This window comes from Echeneis naucrates, chromosome 5 (assembly GCF_900963305.1).
Source record: "Echeneis naucrates chromosome 5, fEcheNa1.1, whole genome shotgun sequence".
Lineage (NCBI taxonomy): Eukaryota > Metazoa > Chordata > Actinopteri > Carangiformes > Echeneidae > Echeneis > Echeneis naucrates.
In genome coordinates, this window is record NC_042515.1 from 6,296,075 (window position 1) to 6,322,168 (window position 26,094).

General features: G+C 40.3%; 1 protein-coding gene and 2 long non-coding RNA genes across 3 annotated transcripts; 1 reads left to right on the plus strand and 2 right to left on the minus strand.

Annotated features, from left to right (window-relative positions):
• Positions 1–1,036: 1,036 nt before the first annotated feature.
• Positions 1,037–7,813, minus strand: LOC115043520 (tubby-related protein 1-like). Its single transcript, XM_029502069.1, has 11 exons — positions 7,774–7,813; positions 7,477–7,608; positions 4,986–5,111; positions 4,747–4,896; positions 4,594–4,676; positions 4,278–4,442; positions 4,018–4,130; positions 3,806–3,914; positions 3,597–3,695; positions 2,960–3,131; positions 1,037–2,127 (listed from the first exon to the last, which is right to left on the minus strand). Exons 3-11 carry the CDS (start codon positions 5,029–5,031, stop codon positions 1,994–1,996), a joined length of 1,071 nt encoding a protein of 356 aa, XP_029357929.1. The 5' UTR covers positions 5,032–5,111; positions 7,477–7,608; positions 7,774–7,813; the 3' UTR covers positions 1,037–1,993.
• A 2,365-nt stretch (positions 7,814–10,178) lies between these two features.
• LOC115043521 (uncharacterized) lies at positions 10,179–13,511 on the minus strand. Its single transcript, XR_003840732.1, has 3 exons — positions 12,193–13,511; positions 10,657–10,752; positions 10,179–10,209 (listed from the first exon to the last, which is right to left on the minus strand). It is a non-coding gene; the product is annotated as an uncharacterized LOC115043521 (long non-coding RNA).
• Positions 13,512–14,284: 773 nt separating this feature from the next.
• On the plus strand, positions 14,285–25,431 carry LOC115044247 (uncharacterized). The gene is made up of 2 exons (XR_003840768.1): positions 14,285–15,293; positions 22,188–25,431. It is a non-coding gene; the product is annotated as an uncharacterized LOC115044247 (long non-coding RNA).
• Positions 25,432–26,094: the final 663 nt, after the last annotated feature.

Sequence of the window (26,094 nt, forward strand, 5' to 3'; positions counted from 1 at the left end):
TTTTAATCTTCAGAGGAGATCCTAAAGTTGAGAAACATTCCCATTCCCGTTACTTTTATGCTTTGGGTTGATTTACTGAAAGAAAAAAGAAAAGATTTAGCTGTTGAAAATGTGTGTGTGTGTGTGTGTGTGTCTCTAAAGTAACAGCTCCTTCTGTTGGTCAACAACATGGTTGCAACATTTTATGTATTCACCCACTACTGAGACACACACACACACACACCCATACAAAAAAAGCAGAGCTACAGAAAAACAGTATGACAATAACTACACAATTAGGGCAGTGGGTAAGAATGACAACAGTAATCTTGGCGCTTGTTTGGTGCTTACAGATCGAGACAATGGGGGAAAGAAGAGCTCACCTTACAGCATCTGTCCAGAAGAACTTCCAGCTTCAGGCTTCATTTAATATGCGAGTTTGGACAACTACCTGAGCAGGTTCAGGCAGAATACACACCTCTCTGTGACTCTCAGGGCGCTCGGCTCAAACAGGTTCTTCACCTGAGCGAGGCTGCTTTCAGCATGTGAGGTAACTATTGGAGAGAAAGCGTGGGTGTCTCAGAACTATCAACTGATCTTTCTGATCATCTGCCAGCAGCCTGTTATTGCAGACATTAATGTCAGAAACATGACCAAACCCATGGTAAGGGCCTTTAAAGAGGGGCTGGGGATGATTTAGAGACTGTCTGCAAAATCCATGCATCTCCTGGATTCACAGGGGCCTTTTTTTGTCTTTATGGTGATAGATGATGTACAAACGAGGGGAGAGAAAGGACAGAGACTTTTAAGAAATGACCCTGCTAAACTCAAACCAGGGAAGAAATTCATGTTTAGGTGTATCTGTCTTAACTGTATGGACAACTAAAATGACATTTATTTCTATTATGATACTCCGGACAAAGCTGCGTTCGTTCAATCAGCGCTGACTGAAATGAAATTTAATTCATATGCTTTCACAACGTTATTACAACAAGTCTAGAAATGCAACAAAGGCAGTGTTCAGAAAAATAAAGGAATTTTATAAAACACTGGGCCAAAAAAAACAAAACAAAACAACCAAAAACAAAAAACACAAATACAAAAATCTAAGAAAGCTCCACTCAAACCGATATCATCAGACATCGACAGAGATGTGAACTCAATTTGACTTTAAGACTTAAGATTTTGTCATCAAATGTTAATACAAGAAACCAAAAATTACAGATAACTTCTCCTCCAAAATGTTACTTCTACATGTTTTACTTTGACAATTAACACCCAATATCTGGAACAGATTTCTCAATGTGACTAAACATGGACAGTCTGCTGTGTATGATTGTTGTTATATTGAATAAAGATTCAAATAAATGTCATTTAACTCTTTTAATGCTATCAGTGTTAACAGAGCAGACAGCTTTAAAATTAAAAAGACATTTGCCCGAAAGAAACTAGATGATGAGTATATTTCTATTGTTATGATTAAATTTTTTGGTGCATGTTTTGATTTTCAAAGTAACATCAGACACTGGTGACCTATTGGTGTGGTAAATACAGCCCAATACTATACGATACAGCACGATGATGCCAAAACGTAACACATTTTAACATCTTTTAATGTGAGTGATATTTCAACACCCTTCTCGTTGAGGTGTACCATCAACCCCTAAAAATGCCATAACCAGTCACTGGAGCTGATCGAAGTGCGCAAATCTTTGTGAAAATCCAAAAGTTTCCACTGAACTACAGAGACAGGAAACCAGGACTCTGCAGCACCATGCTGGGCAAGATCAGACGATAACGGGAGAAAAAATTTTTTTGTTTCTCTTCTCCGAAGTGGATCGCACAGCCATAAAAATGACGGCAAACTGGAAGCATTGCCACATTCTGTCAACCGCCATCTCTTATCAGCACCTTTCGCAGAAGGGGGAGTCCAGAGACACGGGTCGGTCTGATGTCATTGTCGGTGTGTTGCATGCTGGTTTCAGTGTGTTTGAACTAAACCGGGAACTTTCTGTTATTCACAGGCAATTTTTCCGTCGAAGCTGGAGAGTGCAATGGCAAAGGCCTGTACAGCGCAAAGTGGGTAGTTGAAGTCCAGCGTGAAAATGTCATCTGCTATCCGTCCAAACTGCATCACAATGTAGTCCACTGGAAAAGGCATGGAGTTGTTAAGACATGAAGGATAGATGGCACACTGTATACAAGTCTGACTACCTGCTGCTCTAACTTAAAAATCAATTATGTAAATCTATCCATCTGTAAAATATATATAACCTGACTTGAACAAAAATGGTACTTGATAAATTGGCGATAGACATTTACAAAGAGAGCCAAGTGCTTCTTTGATATTTGACGACCGATTTGAGTGTGAGAGAACAGTTTCCTTGAAACTGATGAATTTTCAGTCTTTGAAGTCATTAAAACCCAAACGTAGTCAACATCATGGCCGGAATTTTATTTTCTGGTGACTCTCTCCGAATCGATTTTCTCATCAGTACCATCATGTCCTCCACAGAGAATTCACTCGCTTGCTTTATCATTTCTGCACAAGCGCACTGCAGATCGACCAGTTGAGAAGTTGACCCAGAGATAGTTGATCAGTTAAATGATAGTCGTTGCCAAAGCTCCATACCACAAGGGAGGAAATGCTGTTTAGAAACTTAGATGAATTTCCCTGACAACATAAAATTAGCTCATTCACAGTATCTCAATTTACTTTACTATATTTTCTCAGCAAAAAAAAAAACAGATTTATTTGAGATACTTAAACAGATATTTACACAGGTTTTCCTGTGTAGCTGAGGCTATTACATGAATTTTATAGCCTTTCATCCAGATTAGTATGTTCATAGTGGAAATGTCACAACTAGATCTGGCTGAGTAAAACTGCTGTTGTGCATATGACGCTTCCTGTATAAGATACAAGTTGAATTATCATCACACATTCTGAAAGTGGAGTTCGGCGCTCAGGAGTACTCACAGTCTTTGTTATGGACTATCTGGAAGTTTTTGATGGAGGCCTGGGTGACCCTGCCGTTAAAGTTGAGCACGTGAGATGCCGTTTCTTCGTTCCACACTGGCGTCTTGTTGTGAAGCTCAATGAGATTTTCCATCCTTCTATTCTGGTGTCTTATCAACAAGCCGTCACAGTCCTGTGAAGGAATCGACCACACACAAGTCGCTGAACACCAACAGAGAGTAATATGAATTTATACGTTGGCCTTGTGTGGCTTCCATGAAAAGCAGAAACACTTCAATAAACCAAATTGGGAGCAGTCTGGAGATCATTTGCTGACATATGCTGTCAATAGCTGGGCTTTCTGGGATGCCTGATTTTACTCGTGAGTCATCCGATGTTCTCATACATACGAACCAATATCCTCAAAATATCCCCAATTAGGTGTTCCTTTGTGATAATCACAACAACAAACACTTTAAAGTCATTTAGTATATCTGAGAAAAAGAGGAAGGTTCTGCATTTGTTTGTTTTTTACGGTCCTTCACACACATACTTCCAATGTCTACTCTTCAGTCATGTTCTACTGAAGAGGAGCCAAACGAAACGAAACAATCCAAGAAAAATGAAAGAAAACAAAAACAAAAAAAAGGGGTCATACATTTCGTGGTCGGAGCGGTACTCGCTCATTGTCCTTGTTCATTCCTGGGATGATAACCGTCATCCTTCGAGGTCCTTTCATTCCTAAGACATTTGTTTCCTGATGGCAGAAACATACAAACATCTGAGCGTTTCCATTTTGCTGTTCCATTTTTCAGTGCTTGTGAAATACACAGAAGATCGGTAATGGTGAGCTTAAGAACGACTTACGTAGATGATCCCTGCTAACTCCTGCCGTGCATTAGACATATCTGGAAGAGCTCTCTCTGGATTCAGTGCATTGTCAAATACGGTGAACTTTGTCCCCATTAAATTTGATCTGCGTAATGTATGACAGAACAGTTTGAATCAAAGATGAAGCTGATTTTCCACATTTTCTGTGCTACTTTTGGATTTGTTAATTTTTGAAGAAATTAGCGTACCTCAGCTTTCCAACAAAATTCTCTCCACCTCTTGATAAATCTGTGGCATCGACGGAAATTAGATAATTTGAAGTGGTGCTTTTCTTTCTTTTCCTTCCAGCCAACAAGAATGTCTACAAAGGAGAAAACCGTGTAGGAGAAGTCCTTTCACATTCTTGCGTACACTAAATGTGAGCTAAATCACACAGTTAAGTTAATAAAACCAAAGACAAGTGTGTTGTTGTGTCTTGTTCAAACTCCAGTAAGGACGGATCCCTGACCTTCTTATCGTTGTCTAGATGAAGGTAATACAGAGGGTAGAGGCTCTTGTCCATCCCTCTCTGGTCTCGAGTCACTCTGCACTTGATGGTCACACCCTGCGGAGCTGGATCCATCACGAACTTTTCCAAGCTGTCAAACTCAATCTCAGGCGATGGAGATCTCTCCTGATGATGAAGAATAAATAGATACATTCAAAAGAAAGCCACTAATGTTTGCTGCATGGTTTATTTGGAAAAAAGAAAAGGATCAAATGTTTGTGGTTAGAAGTGGCTGAATCGTTTTATTTTGTGGGTGAACTGGAGGATTGGAACAGACCTTTTTCTTTTTCCCTTTGCCCTTTTTCTTCTTTGACTTTTCCTCTTTTTCAGAATCAGAGGTGTCACTCTCTTCTGCCTTTCCTGCAGCACATGCCACATTTGTCATTTACTTATCTGTGACTATCTGTGAATAAGTCCCTTATGACCTTACCTTTCTTCTTTGTCTTTTTGTCTTTGTCCTTGTCCTTGTCCTTGTCTGCTGATGCTTGGAACATGGACGCTGAGCCAGCAGCTGAAGATTTCTTCTTCGATTTGGTGGACTTTGTCTCTTCCTCACTGTCATCGCTGTCTGATTTGGCTGCTGCTCAAAGATGATTTTGAATAAATCAGCTGAGATACATGGCCAGTAAAAGACGCTTACTCTAAAGCACAGTGTGACAATGTGATCACCTTTCTTCTTGCTTTTTGAGTCCTTTTCTCCGTTTATCTGGAACATTGCAGCTGGCTCCTTCTTTTTATCTTTTTCCTTCTCCTTTGACTTTGACTTTTTCTCTTTCCCATCAGAATCTTTGTCCTCTGAAAAATGAAAGGGCAATTTGGAAAATGTTACCGATTGTTAAATGTGACAAAACTGAAGAACCATGTAGGCAAATCCGATCTCTTTCGTGCAAACAATGCAGCTCTCCCTCCTTACTTGTAATAGACAATGCAGATAATGTGGAGTGAGGGCCAAAAAAATTTACATAAACCATAATCAATCAGCGAGCGAAGACCGTAACGGATGTTAAAGAGTGGAACTAATTTTTAGCATGCAATCCTGATTTTGTGCGTGCTCAGATTCAAATCTGCTCCCACTGTTTCCTCCAGCTGTTTTGTTAGATTGTGAGAGACATTTAGGCTTAAGGAGGCCTCCTTCATATCTGCTTGTTAGGTTAGGCTTATATCCTTCAGTTACAGTTAGTGTTAAAAGAAAAAGCACATTGAGACGTAGACTAATGTTACTTGCAGATACTTTCCCTGCCCTCATTTGGTCTTCATGCCAAATTTTTCATTCTGAGTTAGTGGCACAAGTCTCGTGTCCTTAAAATCTCGATTACACTCATATTACTGTTGACACTGGCTCTTAAAACAGGTTCCCTGATGTTGAATCTGTCCTAACATGCTCTCACATCTCCACTTGTCGACTCATCACTCTTCACAGCTGTTTCTGCTGCTTCTACAGTCTTGGTTTTAATTAACTTTAGGGACTGAAAGCATACAGCGTACTTCTCTGTGTCCTAACTTCCCTGAATGAGCTCAGGCAATGGTATGTATTACTTTGACTGATACGGTTTGATATGAAATAGTCATGGTTTGTCCTCAGTGTGAAATCAAATATTCAGTCTCCTTCAGCTCTACTGTAGGTCTTCAAAGGAGCTGCAATTTGTACATATTTTAACTAAATAATTAGTCACAGCACAGCAACTAAACGCACTCTGACACCTGAGCCATCACCTTCCTCCATGTTTATGTCAGAGCACCTGGAGTTCCCTAACTTTACAGCCTTTCATTCAGCGCCTGACACAGGAGGAGCAAGTTGGTGCAGGTATTTCTGAAATAACGGAGGTGGATTAGAGGTTTGAGGAAGGTTCAGCTCAGAGGCAAGAAGACTGGAGATGATTCAGCTGGCACTCTGGGCATTAATCATTTAGCAATTTAATACAGAAAGTGCATGTTTTAATTGGTGGCCTACATCTCTGCATAGATACTGTACTCACTTGCTTTTAGTTCAAAGAACGGTTAAATTACAAAACATTAAACATTGCGGTGTGTCTGATGTGACTCATGTTATTGTTGCCAAGGAAGTAATTTCTGATATTAGTGCTAACAAGTTTTAGCTTGGACACTTGGACAGACACTTGGTCACAAGTAAGACGGACTGAAAAAAAAATCAAGAATATATTTTCGTGTCAGCATACTAAATACGCTCACAATTGCAATATTTATGAGGCTTTATCACTATTCATTATGTTCATCAGTTGCAGAAATCTAAATTTTGTTCTGATAATGACAAAGTAAACACAAAGGAATCAACAAAGTGATAAAGAGTCAACCACAGGCGGACATGAATGTCAAGCTAATTTCATTCAATAGTTGCTTGATACCACAAATAGTGAGCTCTCACTCGTGTGGGAGGAAACATCAGGGGAACCAGGAGAATCTGTGGTTATTGAGCTATTTCACTCTGGACTAAAGTGGTGGAGCGAAATGCAGACACAGCAGCGCCAGTAGCCATAATCCTGTACGGGCTGTGTGTACAGTTTCTCATCATGATTTTTTTGTTTATTCCGCTGAAAGAAGAAAACTGCCTCCTGCTAAATGTCAACTTTTACTAGTGTGTAATTCTAAATTGTAGGTGATCATTCAGCTTTCTTTTGTTTTTCGGCCTGTTCATCAGTGTTTGAAATGCATATAATTGGTTAATCAGACTCTTTTGATGGCTTTGTGTTAACTCTGAAGCACTAAAAGCAGAGAATAAGCTTCAGCTTTCTGCCTTGCCTGATTAGCGGACATTTGGGAGACTTACATGTAGCTACAATTGCGCAGACGAACCAGCTTTGCCAATTTTTTGACCGATACTTCAAGTCTTTCGCTTAAAATCAACTACAAGTGCCACTAAACTTAAATATAAACAAAGCAGTCGTGAGTCAATGACATTTAATTGAAGCACTGGGAATTATTAAAGAGAAAATGGAATTTTCCATTTTAATTTATTTTCCACTGTAAACACTTACTGGCAAGTTAAAGACTTTACTTTTTTTTCGTTGTTGTTGCTGTTACCAAATCAATGTTTCCACTTGCTCACCATTGCACAATAAAATCATGTAATCCTCTTAACATTAGTCAGATCTTTGAACAACTGCTAACACCTTCAGAAAGCTTTTCCTGTTTCTTGCCATACCTTTAGATTTTGATTTCTTCTCTTTGCCAGAACTTGCAGATTGAGAGCTGTCCTTTGTTGTCTTTTTCTTAGTTTTCTTCTTGGGGGTGTCCTCATCATCCTCATCGTCATCATCGTCATCTGTGCCTGAACCTAAAGACAACGTTTTATCAAACCAGAGCTAGTCTTCTCAGTGATGATTGACAAAACATTACATTTATCATTTATGATTTCTTTAATTATATTAGGATTTTAAGAAAGGTCTAGTTTTAACCCGACACAGTTAAAGCTGCTTTGTTATTCGTTTTGATGAATTACCTTTCTTCTTTTTTGGAGCACTTTTGGCTTTCTTTTTTGGTTCTTTCTCTTTTCCTTTTTCCTTTTCCAACTCGTCCTTATCTTTTTCTGCTTTCTTTTTCTTCACCTTCTTTCCATCTGCAAAGTTGAAACAGAAACAGCAGTGTAAGCAATGTGGTTAGATTATATCACATGACAGTCACATCATCACAGTTTGTCCTCTGCATTCTACAAAAGAAATGGTTAAAATATCACAGCCGATCCCTTCAGCGTCTCACTCTGGGTGGCTGGGCTGTCCTCTTCTGAGGCATCTTCATTTTTCTTGGTCTTTGTTTTTTTGGGCTTGGCCTCACTCCCGTTCAGTTTGGCCTCTGAGGTGCCGTTGTTCTCTTCTTTCTTCTTTTTTGGTTTCTATGAATCGTCTAACGATATATGCAAAACTGATTAGAGATGAGACATGTGGAAGAAGGGGAGGGGAACTAAAACTAGCAATATTCATAGACTTTCATTGGTAATAACAATATAATAACTCACCATTACAAGGCCAGATAGGGAGAAGTGAGGGCAATATGGGAGAAAAGAAGGTTAAGGAGAATGATTTTGTTTCTATTTCTACAGAGATCAGATTTTATGTGCTATTTAAATTCCAATTTCCAATTCCTTCATCAGCTGTTAAACTGGTTTTTCATCAGGGCCGTTTTAACACAAACTTAAGGTAAATTCTGAACTGTTTTGTGTTTTTAAATCAAGTGGCTCTTAAGTGTGAGGTGTCTGAAAGCTAAAGTAAAGAACTAAGTGACTGGAACAACTCGTCATTGTCCCGGGTCACGGTGAATGAGGTCAGTGAGACAGCAAAGGTAATCCTATTAGGTGTAGATCCTGCATCCACGGAGGTTTATTTGTCTGCCAATTCACAACTCGCAAAGAGTAAACATTTGTCATACTGCCATTGGCTGTTTTGTAAAAATTGAAATGGCCATTATTGGTTGTCAGCTGTAATAAATCTTTAACCTATGGTAGTACCTCGTCTTTTCGTTAAACTACACCTTTATGACAACATCAAGTCAAAGATATATAAGAAAGCGTTCGACTCCATTGAACACAAGTTTAAGTGTGTGTTCTTAACACAATGTTTGAAGCTATGCCAGCAGCTGTTGTCATTACTTTGTTAATGCTGGAGGAGCTGACACATATAGTGGTTAATAATAGCAATCCATAGATAGGAATTTGATTCGGGGACGAGCATTATGAGCCAAAAATCACCTTCACCAGGAAGGAACCGTTTGTGCATCTGAGCAGAAAGATTCGATTGATTATTTGTGAAAGTCAATCATGTATTTAAAGAGAGAAACATGAGAGCTCGGCGTTGCAGATTCCAGCACAGTAGCACTGTAAGTGATTGCCAATCTTTAATTTTTTCATGCATTGCTCAGCAGATGAGCAATAACTTGGGCATCGAGTGTGATGCAATTAATGCTGGATAAAAAGGCAACACATACTTGAGCTTCAAAACTCTGGCCTGAGTTGAATAACCTGCATTACTCTAATACAAGACTTCCCATGCAGGTATTTGTAACCGTTACCTCACATGTGGGTCAGAGATTATTTTCTACGTAATCATTCCTAAAATCGTCTTTGATTTAAAAAGAAACCACCAAAGTCATCTTATTCATCAAGAGAAATTTGAAAAAAGAAGAAAAAAGAAAAACTTGTGTTTCATAAACATATGGCACCACAATTTACTGAACTCAAAATAAGCAGTCAAACTGTAAATACTGATGCTTAACGACAGCAAAACTATAAACTGACTCTTACTGAAGTATCTTCTGTTATCCCTCATGTCTCATTTTCCAAATATCATTGTTATTACTGGGCAGCTGAATGAACAGGGAAGTAATCTCATTTGAAAGTCAATAAAACCATCCAGAAAAACCACAACCCCCTCCGTTTACCTTCTCTGCAGACATGGTGGGGCCTTGCCTTCACCTCCACCACCGCTTCTTTTCAAAGGTTAGAAAACAGAAAAGCAGGCCTCTCAGTGGAGATAATAAAAGAGTGAGAAAGCCCTCTGCTCACCGCGTCTCCATCAGCAGAAAGTTGTTAATAGGATTTATGTGTAAAGCCATCTGCTCTGTAGAAACACGTCAACGGGACAAACCAACAAAAGCCTGGGAGCAGGGAGAGGACATGTTTATCACATGTGCTCAGCATACATACACCCAAAACACAAATGTGAGTTGTTCCATCCAGTTACGCCAGCTGTAGTACAACTGATGAACAATGTTTGTTGGCATTTCCTCCCTTTACACCTTTCACTCGTCATAGGTCAGACTGGAAGAGCCGTTTTAATACACTCTGCATTACTGGTGTGAACTGGGGAAATAGGATTTCATATTTCCTAAAATTACCTGAACCAGCTGGTGACGGGTTAAAGCACAGTCTTCATCCTCCTGAATCCTGGGGCAGAAATAATGAGAACCACATTACCAAAGTGTAACAATACGGCAATAATAATAAGGGTTTGTTAATTATAACAATTCTGATAAATAAATATTCAATATATCTGTGCTTGGCACGCTCATGGCAACCAACAGCCTTAACTTTAGCCAGAGAGCTCAGTGTGATCTCTACATTAACAGGTCAAACAGGGTATGGGAAATTGGCCTAAGCAGGTCTACCTGACAACAACACAAGCTTTTACCAGCTACTTATTAGTTAAGCACCACTTGGCTACTACCAGTGGAAATTAGGTGTGGTAAAGCAGGAATAGCCATTCAGAAAACTGCAGGATAACAGATAGAAATGATGACGGCACCAGGAGCACATTTCATCCCTTGGAAAATGCTTGCATGACAAATCCATTTGCAAATATTTCTTTCCTATTGTATCTTAATGCTGACATACCTGTCCTGTGTCCAGGCCTCTTTTACAATGTGACTGTGGAGAGGCATGTTTGATGTGGAAAAAGGTTACATCCAGATTTTGGTCTCATGGAACAACCTTGAGAAAGAGTAATACGTTAAAACGTGTATGTCTGGTGCACTAATACAATGGCTGACCAGACAGGGGCTTTGACATGCAGCATGCTGATTGACTCCGTTCAGCTTGTGGATACCCATAAGTCTCATACTTATCCTGCAGCCCGCAGAAGGGTCACATGACCTGACTTCTAAGAGGATTTTTTTTTTTTTTTATAAAACGGGTCCTGTCGTCGAATACCACACAATGAAGATGCCCTGACCCTTCAAATGGGATTATTGTAATTGGCCACTCACCATCTGCAAGTATTTCTAGGATTTTTCCATCAGAAGGAAGTGGAGAAAACGAAATATGGCTCCTGTTTGAATTCACTTCAAACTAAAATGCGCAGGTCTCATTTAAGGTGTGTATACTATTTCTGATTCTCGAAGTGAAAAATAAAGGTTCAGGTCACTTTTAGAACTCCAGACGCCTTTTTATATATTCCCATTTAGCTTCCAGGGATAAGCTCTAGTCTCTGATTGACGTGGTGCCCATGGTGCTGAAAGAATGTGAACCTCCCTGGATCAAAAAGAGATCGAGGAGGTACTGCACAGTCAGTACGGCGTATAAAAACACTGCGGTTTCTTTAGTCAACCAGCAGATGCTGCTGTTCCCCATGAGACAAAAACACATTGCAGGAAGCTGCTGTGAGACACCAGGGGGCAGATGGAGGTACTCAGCTTCACTCCACTCACACATATTTTAAAAATGACAGACCAGGCCTCGATGCATAAAATCTATAATTATCCATCGGGTAGGTGGTTTTCTGCAATCTCGGAGCTATCTCGGTCCCGTCTGGCTGCGGCCTCAGAGATCACAAGAGGAGATGGGAGGAGAGTAATCACAGCCAAAGCGGAGAATAACACGTGATAGGAAACAATGGGGGAAGAAAAGTAACAAGTTTTGTAGTTTTATGAGACCGGAGCCTTTGTCTCTCAGCATCGCCATGCTGCTCATGCTGTCCAGTTTGCTGACTGGTGAAAAGAGTCTCGACTAATGGCTTTGCTGGCATTTCTGCAAACGCCTGACAGTAACATGGCAGTTGGCAGGCGGCCTAAGGAAGGCCAGTGACCTCAAGGGAGCAGCAGAGAAGCCATCAGGATCTTAAAGAGACAGAAACTACAGTGTGTTTCTCAACACGCAGCGTTGAAAATCATTTTCACGACAGTTGTGTTTCATTACTGCAAGCAAGATGGTAAACATTGTTGAAGCAATGAGAAGCAGCGCAAGAGAGCATACCAGAGAGGCTGTAAAACCAGCTCTTACTATACCAACAACTGTAACAACAAGCCTGAATGAAATGAAAACACATTATTCAAAGTTATGGTGAAACAGGGACCATTCAAAGCAGTTGTGCAAACACTAAGCCAGGAAGAATGATGTTAAATACATAAAGGTAGAGCTTCCAGTGGCAGTGACCTGTATTCGAGGAGGGGGTACGATGATGATATTTTAGTTCACTCATGGGTTTAGTGCTGAAACAGCACGCTGGTGAGGTAGTGAACTCAGTGGCACCGCACAGCCGGGTGAATCATCAACTCGGAGAGGGCCTGTACCTCAGGAAGGACAAACAATAAAGACACAACAGGAAAATCTGGGTTAAATTAATCTATCCCCAAAGGAGAGATTGTTCAAGGAATCAGGAGGGGTACAAACGAAGACAATGGCAGGAGGTCTCATCCATTCATTATAATTGGAAAGACGCTATTCAGGAGCAAAAATAGTCCCCTGGGTTGTAGATGGAATAGTGACTCAGTCTGAACGCTGATTGAAGGTCACATCCTGTTTCATCTGCCAAGTTTGGAACGTCATCTGAGATAGTTTAGAAAAAAAGGTTAAATAAATTATTGTTAGTCACAACAGAAAGTTTATAGTCACACAAGTGGGAAACACATGGGTCAAGCCATTCATGCGGATGTTACTCTAACATTTACCACGTCCCTAAACATTGTCGCTGACAGTGGTGGAGTCCAGACCTCGGTGGGTCAGGGCTGCTTTGGCAGCAGAAGGGGGACAATATTAGACACAAGCGGTCTAAATGTTATGGCTGATTGGTGTAGATTGTGGCTTGAGGAAAAGTTTTCATCCACTGTACGACTTTTTTTAACATAAATTAGTTTTTAGCCCAAAGCATAGCTACATGTAAAATAATTGCGAATGCAGCTAAAGAAATTCTAAATATAAGCCAACTAACATTAATGCAGGTAAACCAATTTAGACATGCTAGCAGTAGCAGCGGTGGTTGTTACTGGTTTTACAGAACAGATTGAAACTCGACAAAAGAGGAACTAAAAGGCCATCTGTGTACACTACTACACTTTTAGTTAAGGGCAACATACCAAAGAAAAGACTTCGAAAAATCTTTTAATGCCTTTTTGTTGAGAGAAGGGACTTCAAAGCTTCTCCAGGCTCCTCAGGCCCGGCAGATACCCTGTCATTAGACTGCATTAATTTGAGCTCGGTGTATCTATTGAACTGTCACCCTCTCTTGATTTCCAGCTGCCGTCTCAGAAGCTTAAGTGTCTAGTTTCAGATCCTCTAAACATAAAATTATATCTGTATTTGTACACATGTGGTCTTCATTGGACCACCTGGGTTGGTTTGGTGGTGGTAAGAGACAATGCTGAAACAAAAGCTCCCCGTGGAGGCTCGAGCAGCAACGTGCCAAATCTAATAAAGAGCAAATTGAGAACACTCCTTCACTGCCATCTATTCCTTGTTATTGAAACCCTCCCTGCTAGATAAAATGGGATTGTATTGGCTAAACAGCTAAGGCTGCTATTGACCTGGAGAGAGAAAACAGTTAGAGGTGAGACCACGATATGAACAATACAGTAGGTGATTATATTTTAAACAGACTGAGGTGGAGAGTCCTTAGAAGCACACATGACAAAGACTGAGACTAAATCTTCAGAAATGAAAAAAGTAACATTTGGAAAAGAAGAATAGCACAGAAGTGGAATTACATTACTGTGTTTGTATTGGTTTTCTTAAGTGTGAACATCAATTTATTTGTGTGTTGTGTCATTTTTATCATTAAGTCCATCACTGTGAAAGTTGCATTGTAAAACAAGACAAAGCGAAGGATGCAACGTGGAAGGTTTGAGATGAGAATCCCTGAGCCACTCAGAGCAGAAATAAAGGCAAAGCAGCCAGAACTTTGAGTGAACTGTAACACAAGCAGTGCTGAGCCTCGTGAGAGCTTGACACACATCTGAAATGGAGGACAAATTATCCAGGAAATAGTGCTGGAGCTTGCATTTCCTATTCTCTAGGTGTCAGTGATAGAGAGCAGCCTCCCCATAGTAATCCAGTCGCTAATAGATGAACACGTCTTAGCGACTGAGCTGGCATGAGCTGGCATTACCCCGAGAGCGTTTTGTGCCCCGAGTCCCAGAGAGGCAGAAAGAAAGAAAGAGAGAGAGAGGGGAGAGAGAGAGAGAGAGAGAGAGAGAGAGAGAGAGAGAGAGAGAGAGAGACAGAGAGAGAGAGAGAGAGAGAAAAAGAGGGAGACAGGGCAAGGAGCGCAGACAGCCAGAACTCCCAGAGCAAACTTGTCCCCTCCGTTTTTCTGAAGCAGGCAGTGCTGTTTTGAAACGGTGCCAGTGGAGGCTGGCCCAAAACCTCACAGCTAAAACTTTTACAAGCTCAGTGTTTAGCGAGCAGGAAGAGAAGGACACAAAGTGAGATTTGTAAAGAGAGTTTGCAGCGCCTCTCCTCTTTTTCGTCCTGCCTGAGATGTCTGCACAATGACTGATGTTGAACTCCTTTGTTCATTTGAAATACTCTTCAACAGCACGTAGCATGCTTTGGAACGACGATTACCTGAGGAGAGAAAGGATATAACTGTTTAAAAAAAGAAAAAAAAGAAGAAGAATCAGTGACGTCACACAGGAAGCTGTCTTGGATATTGCCTGAGGAAAGACAGTGATGAGCCCGTCTGTGACACTCGCTGGTATTACACTGTGCCCCTTTCAGGGCTCATTGGATTATTTCACTGATTTTAATTTGGTGGAGATGATCTATTCAAAGCACGATCTTTGGATTTGATCGTTCCTGGAAAGTGACTCGTCCCTTGCCCTCACTTCCGCTTCAGCTCTCCGTGACACATTGTGTGACTTGAAGGTATATTGTCGAAAAACAACCCAGACTGCTGGTTTGGTCTTTTGACAGCAAATACGTGTTTCCATTCTCTACTAGGATCAAACTCAGTCAGACCCCCCCCCCCCCCCTCCCAGTGGTTACTGTTCTCTTCTATATCCTGTGCAACAAATCTGAATAAAAACACAGGCAGGTGCAGAACAACTAAAGACGTCCGGAATGACTACCGAAAATGGGAACTGTGAGGCATGTACTACCTGGGAATGATGCCAACTGCTGACAAAAGGCTTTACGACACGGCTTTGAGAGAAGCCTTTAACTCATTTGCTCTGAACTGCTTCAACAATATCTGACACTGACTTGTTTGGCCAACTGTAGATAAATCTGTCAAACATTTTGGCTTTGATACAGGATTACATGTAAGTACTCACTTCTGATTCCCTCACCCGAGCTCGTTTCTCTCCCTGTCTCCTTCTATTTCTTTTTCCTTCCCTGCCCCTAATCCTACAGTCAAGTGAGTGTCTATTTGATAGCACATAATCTAAAGTTCATGTGACTGTTCACCTTCATTCTCTGGGTGAACTCAACTCTTCACCTCAAAACCAAAACCAAACTTTTCTTACTCCACTTCTCTGCGTATTTCGCAGAAATGCTGTATCTTTAATATGCTCTGTTGTGCTAAATTTTATGACTTCATGATTTCTTTTCCTGTCTCCCTTTCTCCTTGCTGTCTCTCCTTCTTGGCAGCAGGGCAAAAGTGGGCAGGGAGAGAGGAGGGCATGGCCCAGAAACTGCTCTCAAGCCCCAGCCCCTGTTCGAGTGGGGTTGCTTGCTGGTATACTACTCAGCCTTTCCCTTGTCTTGCAGGCGAATGAGAGGGATGTGGAAATGCTTTCTTGTCTTTTTACTAACCCGACTTTTTTTCTTCTTTTTTTGTCGCCTCCATGGCCTTCTTTGAGAGTGAACACTAGCCAGATCTGTACAAAAAAAAAGTCACCTCCAGGTATTTCTGATTTTTGATTCTGCTTCTGTTTAGGCCTTGATACGCCTCTTTGTACTGAAGTCTCCCTTTATTTGTGTGTTGCACTTTTACACTTCTTTTATGTTCCACACTGTACACGTGTCTGCTTTGCTTGCACCGAACACAATCTCCACCCGTTTAGCTCGATTGGGACGAAAGACAATTTTTGTCTTAATGCTGTGTCTTGGGTTAAATGCATTAAGAAATATTGACCAAATATTTTGCGTATAATTAATGAAATTAGCATTCTGTATGCAGAGCAACGTTCGATAAAACACGCACAAGTAAAAAGACATTTTTGTGGTTGTGTTAGTGCCTTCTAAAGTACAGAACTGTAGCATAAAGCAACATTTAGGTGCTAATTTACAGGCTGGGGCCTAAAGACACCACAACTCCAGGGGCATGAACAAATGAATTTCACATCATCAAACGATATTATTACTTCTAGATTTCAAATAGGAAACACTCAAGATAAAAGGCATTAAGTGGGTTCGACTAAACATTTTGATGCAAAGAAATCTGCAACGAAAGGCCACAGAATCTCTCCCTCAACAGTAATACGGGCTCCAGTTCACCATTTATTTTACCGCAAAATAAAAACGCGTGCCACACAAGTAGAATGAGCATCTGGAAAGAAATGTTTTTTTCAATATCATAGAGGAAAACTGTATCAATCCAGAGTTGTTGTTAAGTGCTGCTGTTTGATAGACTCGGTCAAAAACCAGTATGAACCAGATCCCTCTGTTGCAAGCATTGTTCCATACATGAAGGGGCTTGTATTGTAAGACTGCAGTCTCGATTTCAGATAAAGTCCTCATCGGTTTGTTTGGGTTATTTTTGCATAAGCCACAACTAGCATGGGAAAAATAAAAACTTTAATATCAACAATTGTCACACATAGAGAAACGGTGTTTGTTTTTCTCACCAGATCAATCTCTTATGAAAAACAGATTTTTTTTACAAGCCGATTGTGTAAACATCTGGGCACATGTTACGTGGTGTGTGATTATTTGTGTTGTGTTTGCATCTAGTTGAGTCAGCTTTTTCGTTCGTGTTTGATTGTGCGATAATGACAGATTAAGGCATACTGTACTGTAGAGAAAGGGTGAATGAAGAAAAAAAAAAGGGGGCGGGATCAGGGAGGATTGGCAGAGAGAAAGAAAATGAACTTTTTTCCTCCTCCCCCAAAGTTCTCCTCAGATGAACTTGCTATGCTGCTTGATGACATGTTGTTTGGAAAGTCATATCCTCTGCTATTTGCGTTTCTCTCCTCCCCATAGTTAAAGTGACTGGTTGCCAGGATCAAAGTCTCTTTTTATTTTGGTTGTTGCTGTTATCAGGTCATATTGCATACACACATTTTAGCCTTCCTGTTTTCGAGCAAAACTGACTCGTGCTATAAACAGCATTTGATCTAGTTCCTTTGTTAACATCATATCACGCAGAAAACAACGTGTGTTTGAGCAACCTATCACCAGATGTGAAAAAATGCACTCTGCAAACACTGAGAGAAAGCCATATTAAGAATAACATCTGGATGGTCCAGATGTTCCACCAGTGTCTCACAAATGGTCTTAACCTATGTGGAATATTAGCTTGGCTAGTTTCCTGTAACAGGATAGAGCCACGTATGACAATAGTTCACTGAGTGAACGCTCAGGCACTCTCCTGTGATCACTGCAACTTTCAGGTCCTCATTGTATTTATATCCAGCAGCTAGCTTTGACTAAAACAAACCATAAAAAGTATTTCCTAAGAATCATTTGAGCCTAGACTCTTAAGAATGTCACGGTTTGTATAGAAAGATCCATCTGTTGTATCCACTGAGTGGTAAGTACACTATATGGATGACATACAGCCCCAGATAAAATTACCTTGAACAAAATGCATAGCACAAACTGTCTTTCAGCTCAATCATCATGGCACAAACAAACCTGACGGAGCACTTAAAAGCACTTCAAACAACATGAAAATATTCGGTCATAGATTTTCCACCAACAAAGCTATTTTATCTCATATTTCAGTGTTTTCTGTGCCACAATGTTGATTATACGAGCAGTGCCAAAAATACCTGACCTTTGCTGTGGAGATGTTTTATGACATTTTTTTTATTACTGTTCCGTTTGTGTTCAAGCAGTAAGTAGAAGGAGTGGCAGTATGTTTGTTATTTTGGGGAAAAAAAAGTGCGGCACCTGTTGAGAATCAAACCAAGTCCTGATCAAATGTACTGCATGTGTGGGCACATACCTTCATAGGGACCTATTAGTCTCCACAGTTAGAGGTTTGACCTCAGGCTCTACAGCTCAGTCAGTCCATCTTAATGACCCCCCGACATACTGTAGGGGGGAATTTCCTCTCAAATTAGTCCCAGTCTTCAATTGTGTAGTCTAGTGGCTACCAGCCCGAGGTCTGGACCCTCATAAGAGCCTGTAAGATAGGTGAGGTGATTACTGGAGAAGGAAATAAAATTAAACAAAAATCCACTGGACAAAATGTTCCCAAATATTTTTGGGATTTTAACTAGTGATCCTGTTTTCAAACCTGTAAAAGGGCTAAAACCAAATAATCTAATGTGGGGAAATCAGGTTTGAGTTGACTACTCATAACTCAGTCATGCTAACCCTAACCCATATAAGCTGCACAGGAAAATGGACCAAAAAAAAAAAAAAATCAGGAACCACTAGCAGAGACCAGACAACAGCTGCTAAGACAAGAACTATAACAATATTTTCCTCAGTAAGCCTACAAAAGGGATTGTAAAAGAGCTCACCTCATCCATCTGGACTGGACTTCATTCGAGCAACTTAACGACATTGAAAGTGACTCCAACATGCCCAAGTAATTTCAATGTACTGTAATTATGTCACCCTGGAGGTGTGTGTGTGACTTTGTTCTCTTGTTATCATGTTTGTAAAGGGGTTCTGTTAATAATCCAAACCAGACATTCTCAATATGTTGCTAGACCGTCAATAATAAAGAAATTATCTGATACTTTAAAGGAGTTAAATATAGTTTTGTAAAAATAAAAATAAAAAAACAAAACAAGAAATGAAAGTTGGCATTACACAGGAATACAGCAAAGCTTTGTGGGGATTAGAGTGAGTCCTCCCTCAGTTTAAACATCTGATTTTCTTTTAGATTACCAATGTGACAGTCAGTCAGGATAAATTGCAGGTAACTCATGTAGGCACATTTCCGGAGTCTATTTCCAAATACATTTTGTGAGAAAATACAAAACACAAGTCAGTTATTTGATGCTTCATTGAAATCGCAAGTATCTGAAATCTAGATATCTAGCCCCAAATGAAGCCATCAAAGAAAGTTGAAGTCAAGTGAAGTGAAGATGTACGGCAGACTGAGTCAGCGTGCCATATGGACTGACCTGAGTTTATTAACCAGGATGCATCACAGATGATGAAATTCGACTGAAACCTCAGGCTCGTACAAAACAAAACCACTTGTCCAACATATGGGCGAACTCTGCTGATGGAACAATGGTCCTTTCTTTGGATGTGTTAACACCTAGCTCGCATAGCATGAACACTGCAGTAAGCATCTGGTAGCAAGCTATGCCACCATGTCTTATTGTGTGCTGTCACACTCCCCTTTCTGACATGGCATCCTCTCATTGCTTTGCTGCCAACACCACCCTCCCCCCATCAGTGGTGGGTCCTGCCATGCTGCATCTACGACATCACCCTCTTTTTTTGTCTCATTGAGATTCAGCTTGGCACACAGACAATGCCCATTTCTTGGCACCAAATATTGGAGGGAACCGCGTAAGAGAACCAACCCCAGTCTTTCCCCTCAAAGTCGTGCCCGAAATCCGCCGATCATCATGGACCAACGCCAACCTGTTATGGGTATTTTTTTGTTTGTTTGTTTGTTTTTTGTGCCTTCGTCTATTAAATCATCTGTTTGCTTGGCACCTGGACATCTTTCACAGTGCTTACCAGTGTAAGATGAGGAGAGTTGCGGATATGAATGACAGTGTCGGCGTTATGTTCGTTGGCATGTTGATTGCTGCGGTGCTGGTTTTTGAAACATAACCTTCACTATCCTCTGACACAGAGCAGCCATTTTCCTATCAGCAGCAGCTTGGGAATACAGTGACAAAAGTCAGACCATTACTTCCAGCTGTAGAGAAAAGAAAGAAGGAGAAAAAAAACCTTTTCTTGAGTTTCAGGTTGCAAACTTGGGAAATCTCCCTGGAGGTGCTGATTATTATTATTATTATTTACTTTTAGTAGAGCTTCTATTAAAAAAAGGTTGGTGCACCATCACTAGCAGGGTATGTGGAAACAATGAAGTTAAGAATCATTAATTCAAAAAAATCTAACTGTACCTGTGGACTTGCCTGTGGTTGAGAGCTGAACTCTGCTACTTAAGAACAACCTCTGTCTAAAGTTATGGTAGTAAAAAAGAAAAAGAAAATCAGCTGTGGCAGGAGAGTGCTGATTATTTCATGAAAGAATGTAAGCATTTCATTTTAAAGCGGGATTATTCTGAGAATCACATGTGCGTCACCTCACAACAGGTAATGCTATGTGTGTGGTGATGACTGAATAAATCAGATACTTTGCTGTGAGCCTGGAGAAGTTATAGTTTAAATTGTCATGGCCAAATAAGCCAGTGTTAAACGTGTCAATGTCACTATTGCATATTTTTTTCCCACCAGGGACACACACAATCATGAAGCATGGCATTTTTGTCATCACAACTTAGCTTTTCTTTTACAAAAAGCTGAACGCAGCTCTGCTTTCACTCATCCCCTTTGCACCGGCCAGCCAGTCAGAGGAGTTTGATCCCATTTACCGTCTAATTAATTCAACATCTCCATTAAGGTCCCCTGCTCTCTGATGGCCTTGTGGCTTTTCATTCTGCCCAGTGTGCATGGCCTGGCACCACAGTCGCACAGCCTGCCAAAACATTTCAATCACTGTCAGTATTAATTAGACCAAAGAGGAATTCAATATGTTAATGAACTGCCCAGTCGCTTTTCAGTGACCGTGGTTCACATGCTAATTTATGCAAAGCGTCCCAGTCTTTGCATGGGTTGACCATCATCATCTACCATAACAGTGACTGGCTTCACTCAGCTCAGCCAAAGTATGGCTGTGTCGGGGCCCAAGCAGCTCTGCCCAGCTTGAGTCCCAGACGCTAGCTGGCACCGTAAACAGACTCCTTTTTCAATGGGCTTGAAGTGGCATCCACACTGAGCAAAAGGGGAAGTCAAACCTTTAGCTTCTCTATTAAAACATCTAAAGCAAAAACAGCAGAATGTCTTGCATACATGTGTGAGTGAGCAACAATCACCAGCATGTTATAATTAAACAACTAACTGCTTTAAATCAATCACAATACCATTCTTTGTAAAGGGTTAAACTGAATCTTAAAGAGGAGGTAGAAGTTAACAGGTTGCACCACAGATGTTGAGTGTGGGTGCCAACAAACTTTCCCTAAAATGGCCGAGGTACAGCCATTTTCCTTTCCTTTCCCTTTGCATTGGTTTCTGGTTGAAAAGATGGAAGGCAGCAAACTCAGGAAAGCATTAAAATCAAGCTTTCTTTTTTTTTTTTTTTTTTTTTGCCTGTAGGGACACAGCTCTGGAAATACCCAGTTAAGTTTTAGAGAAAAATAGGCACTAATTCTTGGCACATCTGCCCTTCACTACAACTCAACTTCTCTAAAAGTGATTTTTTCCCTCCACCAATTGCCTAACTGACTTGTGATAAGTGTATTTTGACTTTAATAGGTTGGCTGCATTTCTTTTGTACAATGTCCATGTAATGTAAGTTAACGTACAGCTAACATACAGGCATCCTTAAACACTGGTCAAATATAGTTTTCACTGACCAGTACAAGTACTCAGATACCTTATGCAGCTGCAGTGGTGTTTTTGAGCCTGTTGAGCCAAGCATTTATTTTACAAAAACAGTCAACAAAGCAGTGCAGTGTAGATGCTAATTCCTCATAAAACTGTTAACAGACTACTTCTTTCAATGGTAGGAGCCGTGATGTGCACAACGTGGTTTGAACACGTACACGTACATGTGAATGTTTTATTTCAAATGAAACTGCAATAGTTTGCAATAAAACATTTTATTAAATTGCCAAATGAAAATCTAATTAGCAGTGTTTTTTCTAATGCAAGCTACTAAACACACTTCGATGTAACTCAACTTTAATATTTTGTCTTCCGCACAGATTAAAAGTTACTCAACTATTGTTTTTCTTTTGTTGCCACTGACATCTAAAAACTCACTTATTCTCTTCTTATTTTGTCTCACAGTTCGGCCCGGAGGTTTCTCCTGCTACCTGCAAACGCATCTGTTCTTAAGGCTGAGGTAGTAGATTGAATAGTTGTGGGGTTTGTGTCCTCCCTCTGAGATAACTATGCAATCTACTGTCTTTCCTAAGGAGACAGGTTGATCTGCTGTGATGCCAATAAGCTGAGTGGATGAAGGAACTGGTAGACCATGTGAAGTAAATTTAACACCTCACATGTGTGGAAGAAGCTGTGGCTGCAGAGACAAAGGCTTTATATATTTACCAGATCGAATGGTTGAACCTACTCTCGCTCATAGTCTGAACTTGTTCTTTTAAGGATGCTGTGCTTGAAGTTGAGCCTAGCAAGATGAGGTAGTAGGTTGTATAGTTTGTGGGATGGAGTAAATCCTACTCAGGCGATAACTATACAGTCTATTACCTTTCTTGAGAGGTACAATGAGTGCTTGGAATGAAGCTCACTCACACACTGGCCATACCGTGAAGGTGCCACTCTGATGCCACCTTGTGGCCGAAGACTGTTATCACACTGGAAATTATCAAAGTTTTGTGACCAATGGCACATCTGGAGTGCATTCACAAAACATCCTAAAGCTAAAAGTAAGAAATTCACAAAGCAAAAGTAAGTCTTCAGTCTGAAAGAAGTTAGAGCTATTCATACTAACGGTCTGTGGAGATGAACTTTAAACCCCCCTCCCCCTCTTTTTTTTTGGGGGGGGGGGGGTTACTTAATAAGGAGTCAGCTTGCTTAACTAATTCAGACCAACGACACTGGAGGTCCTCTGTCTGACAGAATCCTTCATTGAACAGCTATCTGCTCTTCAGACACCTACTTGTCTGACAGGTCGGTACATGAATGTCAAATAGACACCGACAGGAACTACTGTTATACATAAATAAAGGTCATTTCATGGCGATTGTCGAATTAAATCAACACTATATGTGTAATTTCCATCAAAGTATGAGGATGCCTTTTGTTGGCTCCAAAAATATCAGATGGTGATCGACAAGGTAAATATTGTCATTCGTTTCCAGAAGTTTGCAAAACATTGCTATGATATCTAGATGAATTTAATTAGTTCTCTGTGCACAGACTGATGACCTGTCAAACCTTTTGGAAATAAAAAGGGAGGCAGCTACTTGTCTCTTATTTAAGGATTCCTTGGTCATAGCAACTTATTGCTGTCTTGTTTATGTTAACATCAAAATTTGCCATCACAAAGTACACAATTGTGTATATTAAGTGTGGTATTAAGAACGTCTTTATTGGGAACTGTACAGCACATGTTTAAAATGCATTGATCTATCAGATAAAACCTCCTGCTTCTCTTTTAAGGTAGTTTTGTTGCTGAATGATGAATTGTGGCTTTAACTCAAAATCATCCCATGTGTGTTCTGTTGAAGGATGAAATGTGCCACTCAGTGCGTAACAGGTTAGTTTTAGTGTTCTTTCAGGAATTCCGTTAAAAGAATGCACTTTTGGAAATGCGTGGACGTTTTAAATATACAGCCAAATTACAGTGCACGCAACTGATAAAAGTTTCATTTAGAAGTAATACTGCTCCAGTAAAAGTCACATGGCCCATTGAGGTTTCAACAATGGCAATCATTAAACATATTTATTTAAACATCAGTCATTGTATTGCATGTGCAGAAGATAATAAATCTAGACAAGCTTCTTAAAGTCAGGAAGCGAAAAAAAGAGCTAAACTCATGAACCACAAGCCTGCAGACTTCTTACTGTTCATCGATTCTTAAGATGCCTTTGTGGAAAAGGATTAACAGCACATTAAATAAATACTCATGAGTGAGTGAGAGGAAAAGTTGTGTTGACCATTGAATTAAATCAGTTGGGCCGTGCCTGCGACCTCTTATTCTTGTTCTGATTGTAGGTGATGTAAAAAAATGGCAGAAATAAAAAATATTTACAAATGGTCATGCATGGCCTCTACACTAAACAGGTGTTAAAATGGCACACCAGGTTTACCGCGTGTATGTAACTTCAAGGGAATTTCTATTTTTATGAATATACAGAACCTGAACTGAAAAAGAAAAACCCAACAGTGATATGAAACATCAGATGAGAAACTAAACTAAAAGCTAATAGGACAAGAGGAAGTTGAACCAGCTTTCACATGTGCACTCACCAACACACACAAACTTCCTTCACATAACAGATTGTACATTTCCCTTAGATCTGATCACTGTATCAGTACCAACATCATCTTTATCAATTAATAGACAGTGTTTGTATTTTAATATTACATAATTAGCATAACTTGTTTTCTTTACCTCTTCTCTTTTACGAGATTTAATTCAACTCCAGAGCCAGAATTTGTCCTTAAGAAGGTGCATACACACAAAAAGGAGCTCTGCCGTTAGACATTGTTGGCCACGCTGTTCACGTTGCTGCTTAGATTGTTGTCTGTTATTTGGCTTGACTGAGACCCTTGAGTTTCCTCTCTACATGTGATGTACTGCCTCCAGATCCTCAGGTACGCAATCTTGATCTTTTGTATTTTAAATGAATATACAATTGGGTTTACAGCTGAGTTAGCATGAGAAAGCAAGATGCCAACATGGAAAGCTGCCTTTGTTACATAATTTTCCCCACGAAAGTAAACAATGCAGTTCATTATGTGCAGGGGGACCCAGCACAGGGCAAACAGGGCCAATACCAGAGACAGCGATCCTGCCAGCTGCTTCTCTTTCTTTAGATAGTTCAGAGAAGGTTTCTGACCACTGCTGCCTGGTTTCTCTCTGAGGTTTCCACGAATGGTAAAAAACACAAAGCCGTACAAAACAGTCATCACCAACAGTGGTGTCAAAGCGCAGAGGAAAAAGTTGAAGTAGACCAGGTAAGACATGGGGATCACACTTGTAAACTGGCAAACAATGGTTGAGTTTGTTGAATTAGAAGGATCATTTTCGTGCCATCCGAGCATTGGAGTGAAGCTTAGTGGTATTGCAACAAACCAACATGCTGCAACGGCTAGCCACGAATGTTTCTGTGTCACAGTCCTTTTGTACCTGCAAGAGGGGGAGAATGCTGACATCAATTGTGCAGTCAAGACAAAATGCACTGTACAATTAAGATAAAATCATAGAAGTACTTTTAGTTATGCTGGGGAAAAAAAAATATTTTCCTTATTACTCAAGCTGTGCAAAAGATTGATAGTTAAGAGTGAGATAAAAAAAGTAAAGCTTAATTTTCAAAACAAAATCTAAAAAAAAAAAAAAAAAAAAAACAAACAAAAAAAATAAATACCTGAGAGGGATGTACACCCGTAGGTAACGGTCCACTGCAATGGCCATAAGACACAAAACTGAGACTGAGGTCAGTAGGATGACCACACAGCTGAGGAAGAGACAGCCGTGAAATGAAGTCCTCACTCGTCCGTCCACCACCACGGCCAACGGTATGGCAACACAGCCAACCATAAAGTCAGCAACAGACAGAGACACAATGAGGCAGAAAGTCGGCAGCCGGATGATTTTGCTGGTCCACAGTGCCAGGATAACCAACGAATTACCCAAACAGCAGCTGACAGCAATGAGCACCTCGGCCAAAGTGTAGATCATTTCACCAACACTCATTGCGCTTCCTATCTGGGTGTCTGAGTGCGACTCTGACTTTCAAGGCATAGTGCTGTTTATCATTCATCTTCTGAAACTTTTGAGGAAGTTACGCAGCTTCTTCTTCTTTTTTTTTTTTCCTTTTCCAAGTTCCAACTAGTATAACTATCCTCCACACATTTGAGGCAAAGGTATTGTTGGACCAGATAAAAATGCAGTCAGGGAGACATATCATAAATTCAGATTTTCTTGATCACACTACATTAACAGGAAGTACATTTTCTTTGTTCAAATTTCATTTTGCAACCTTATGCAAAAATATTTTAAATTCACTT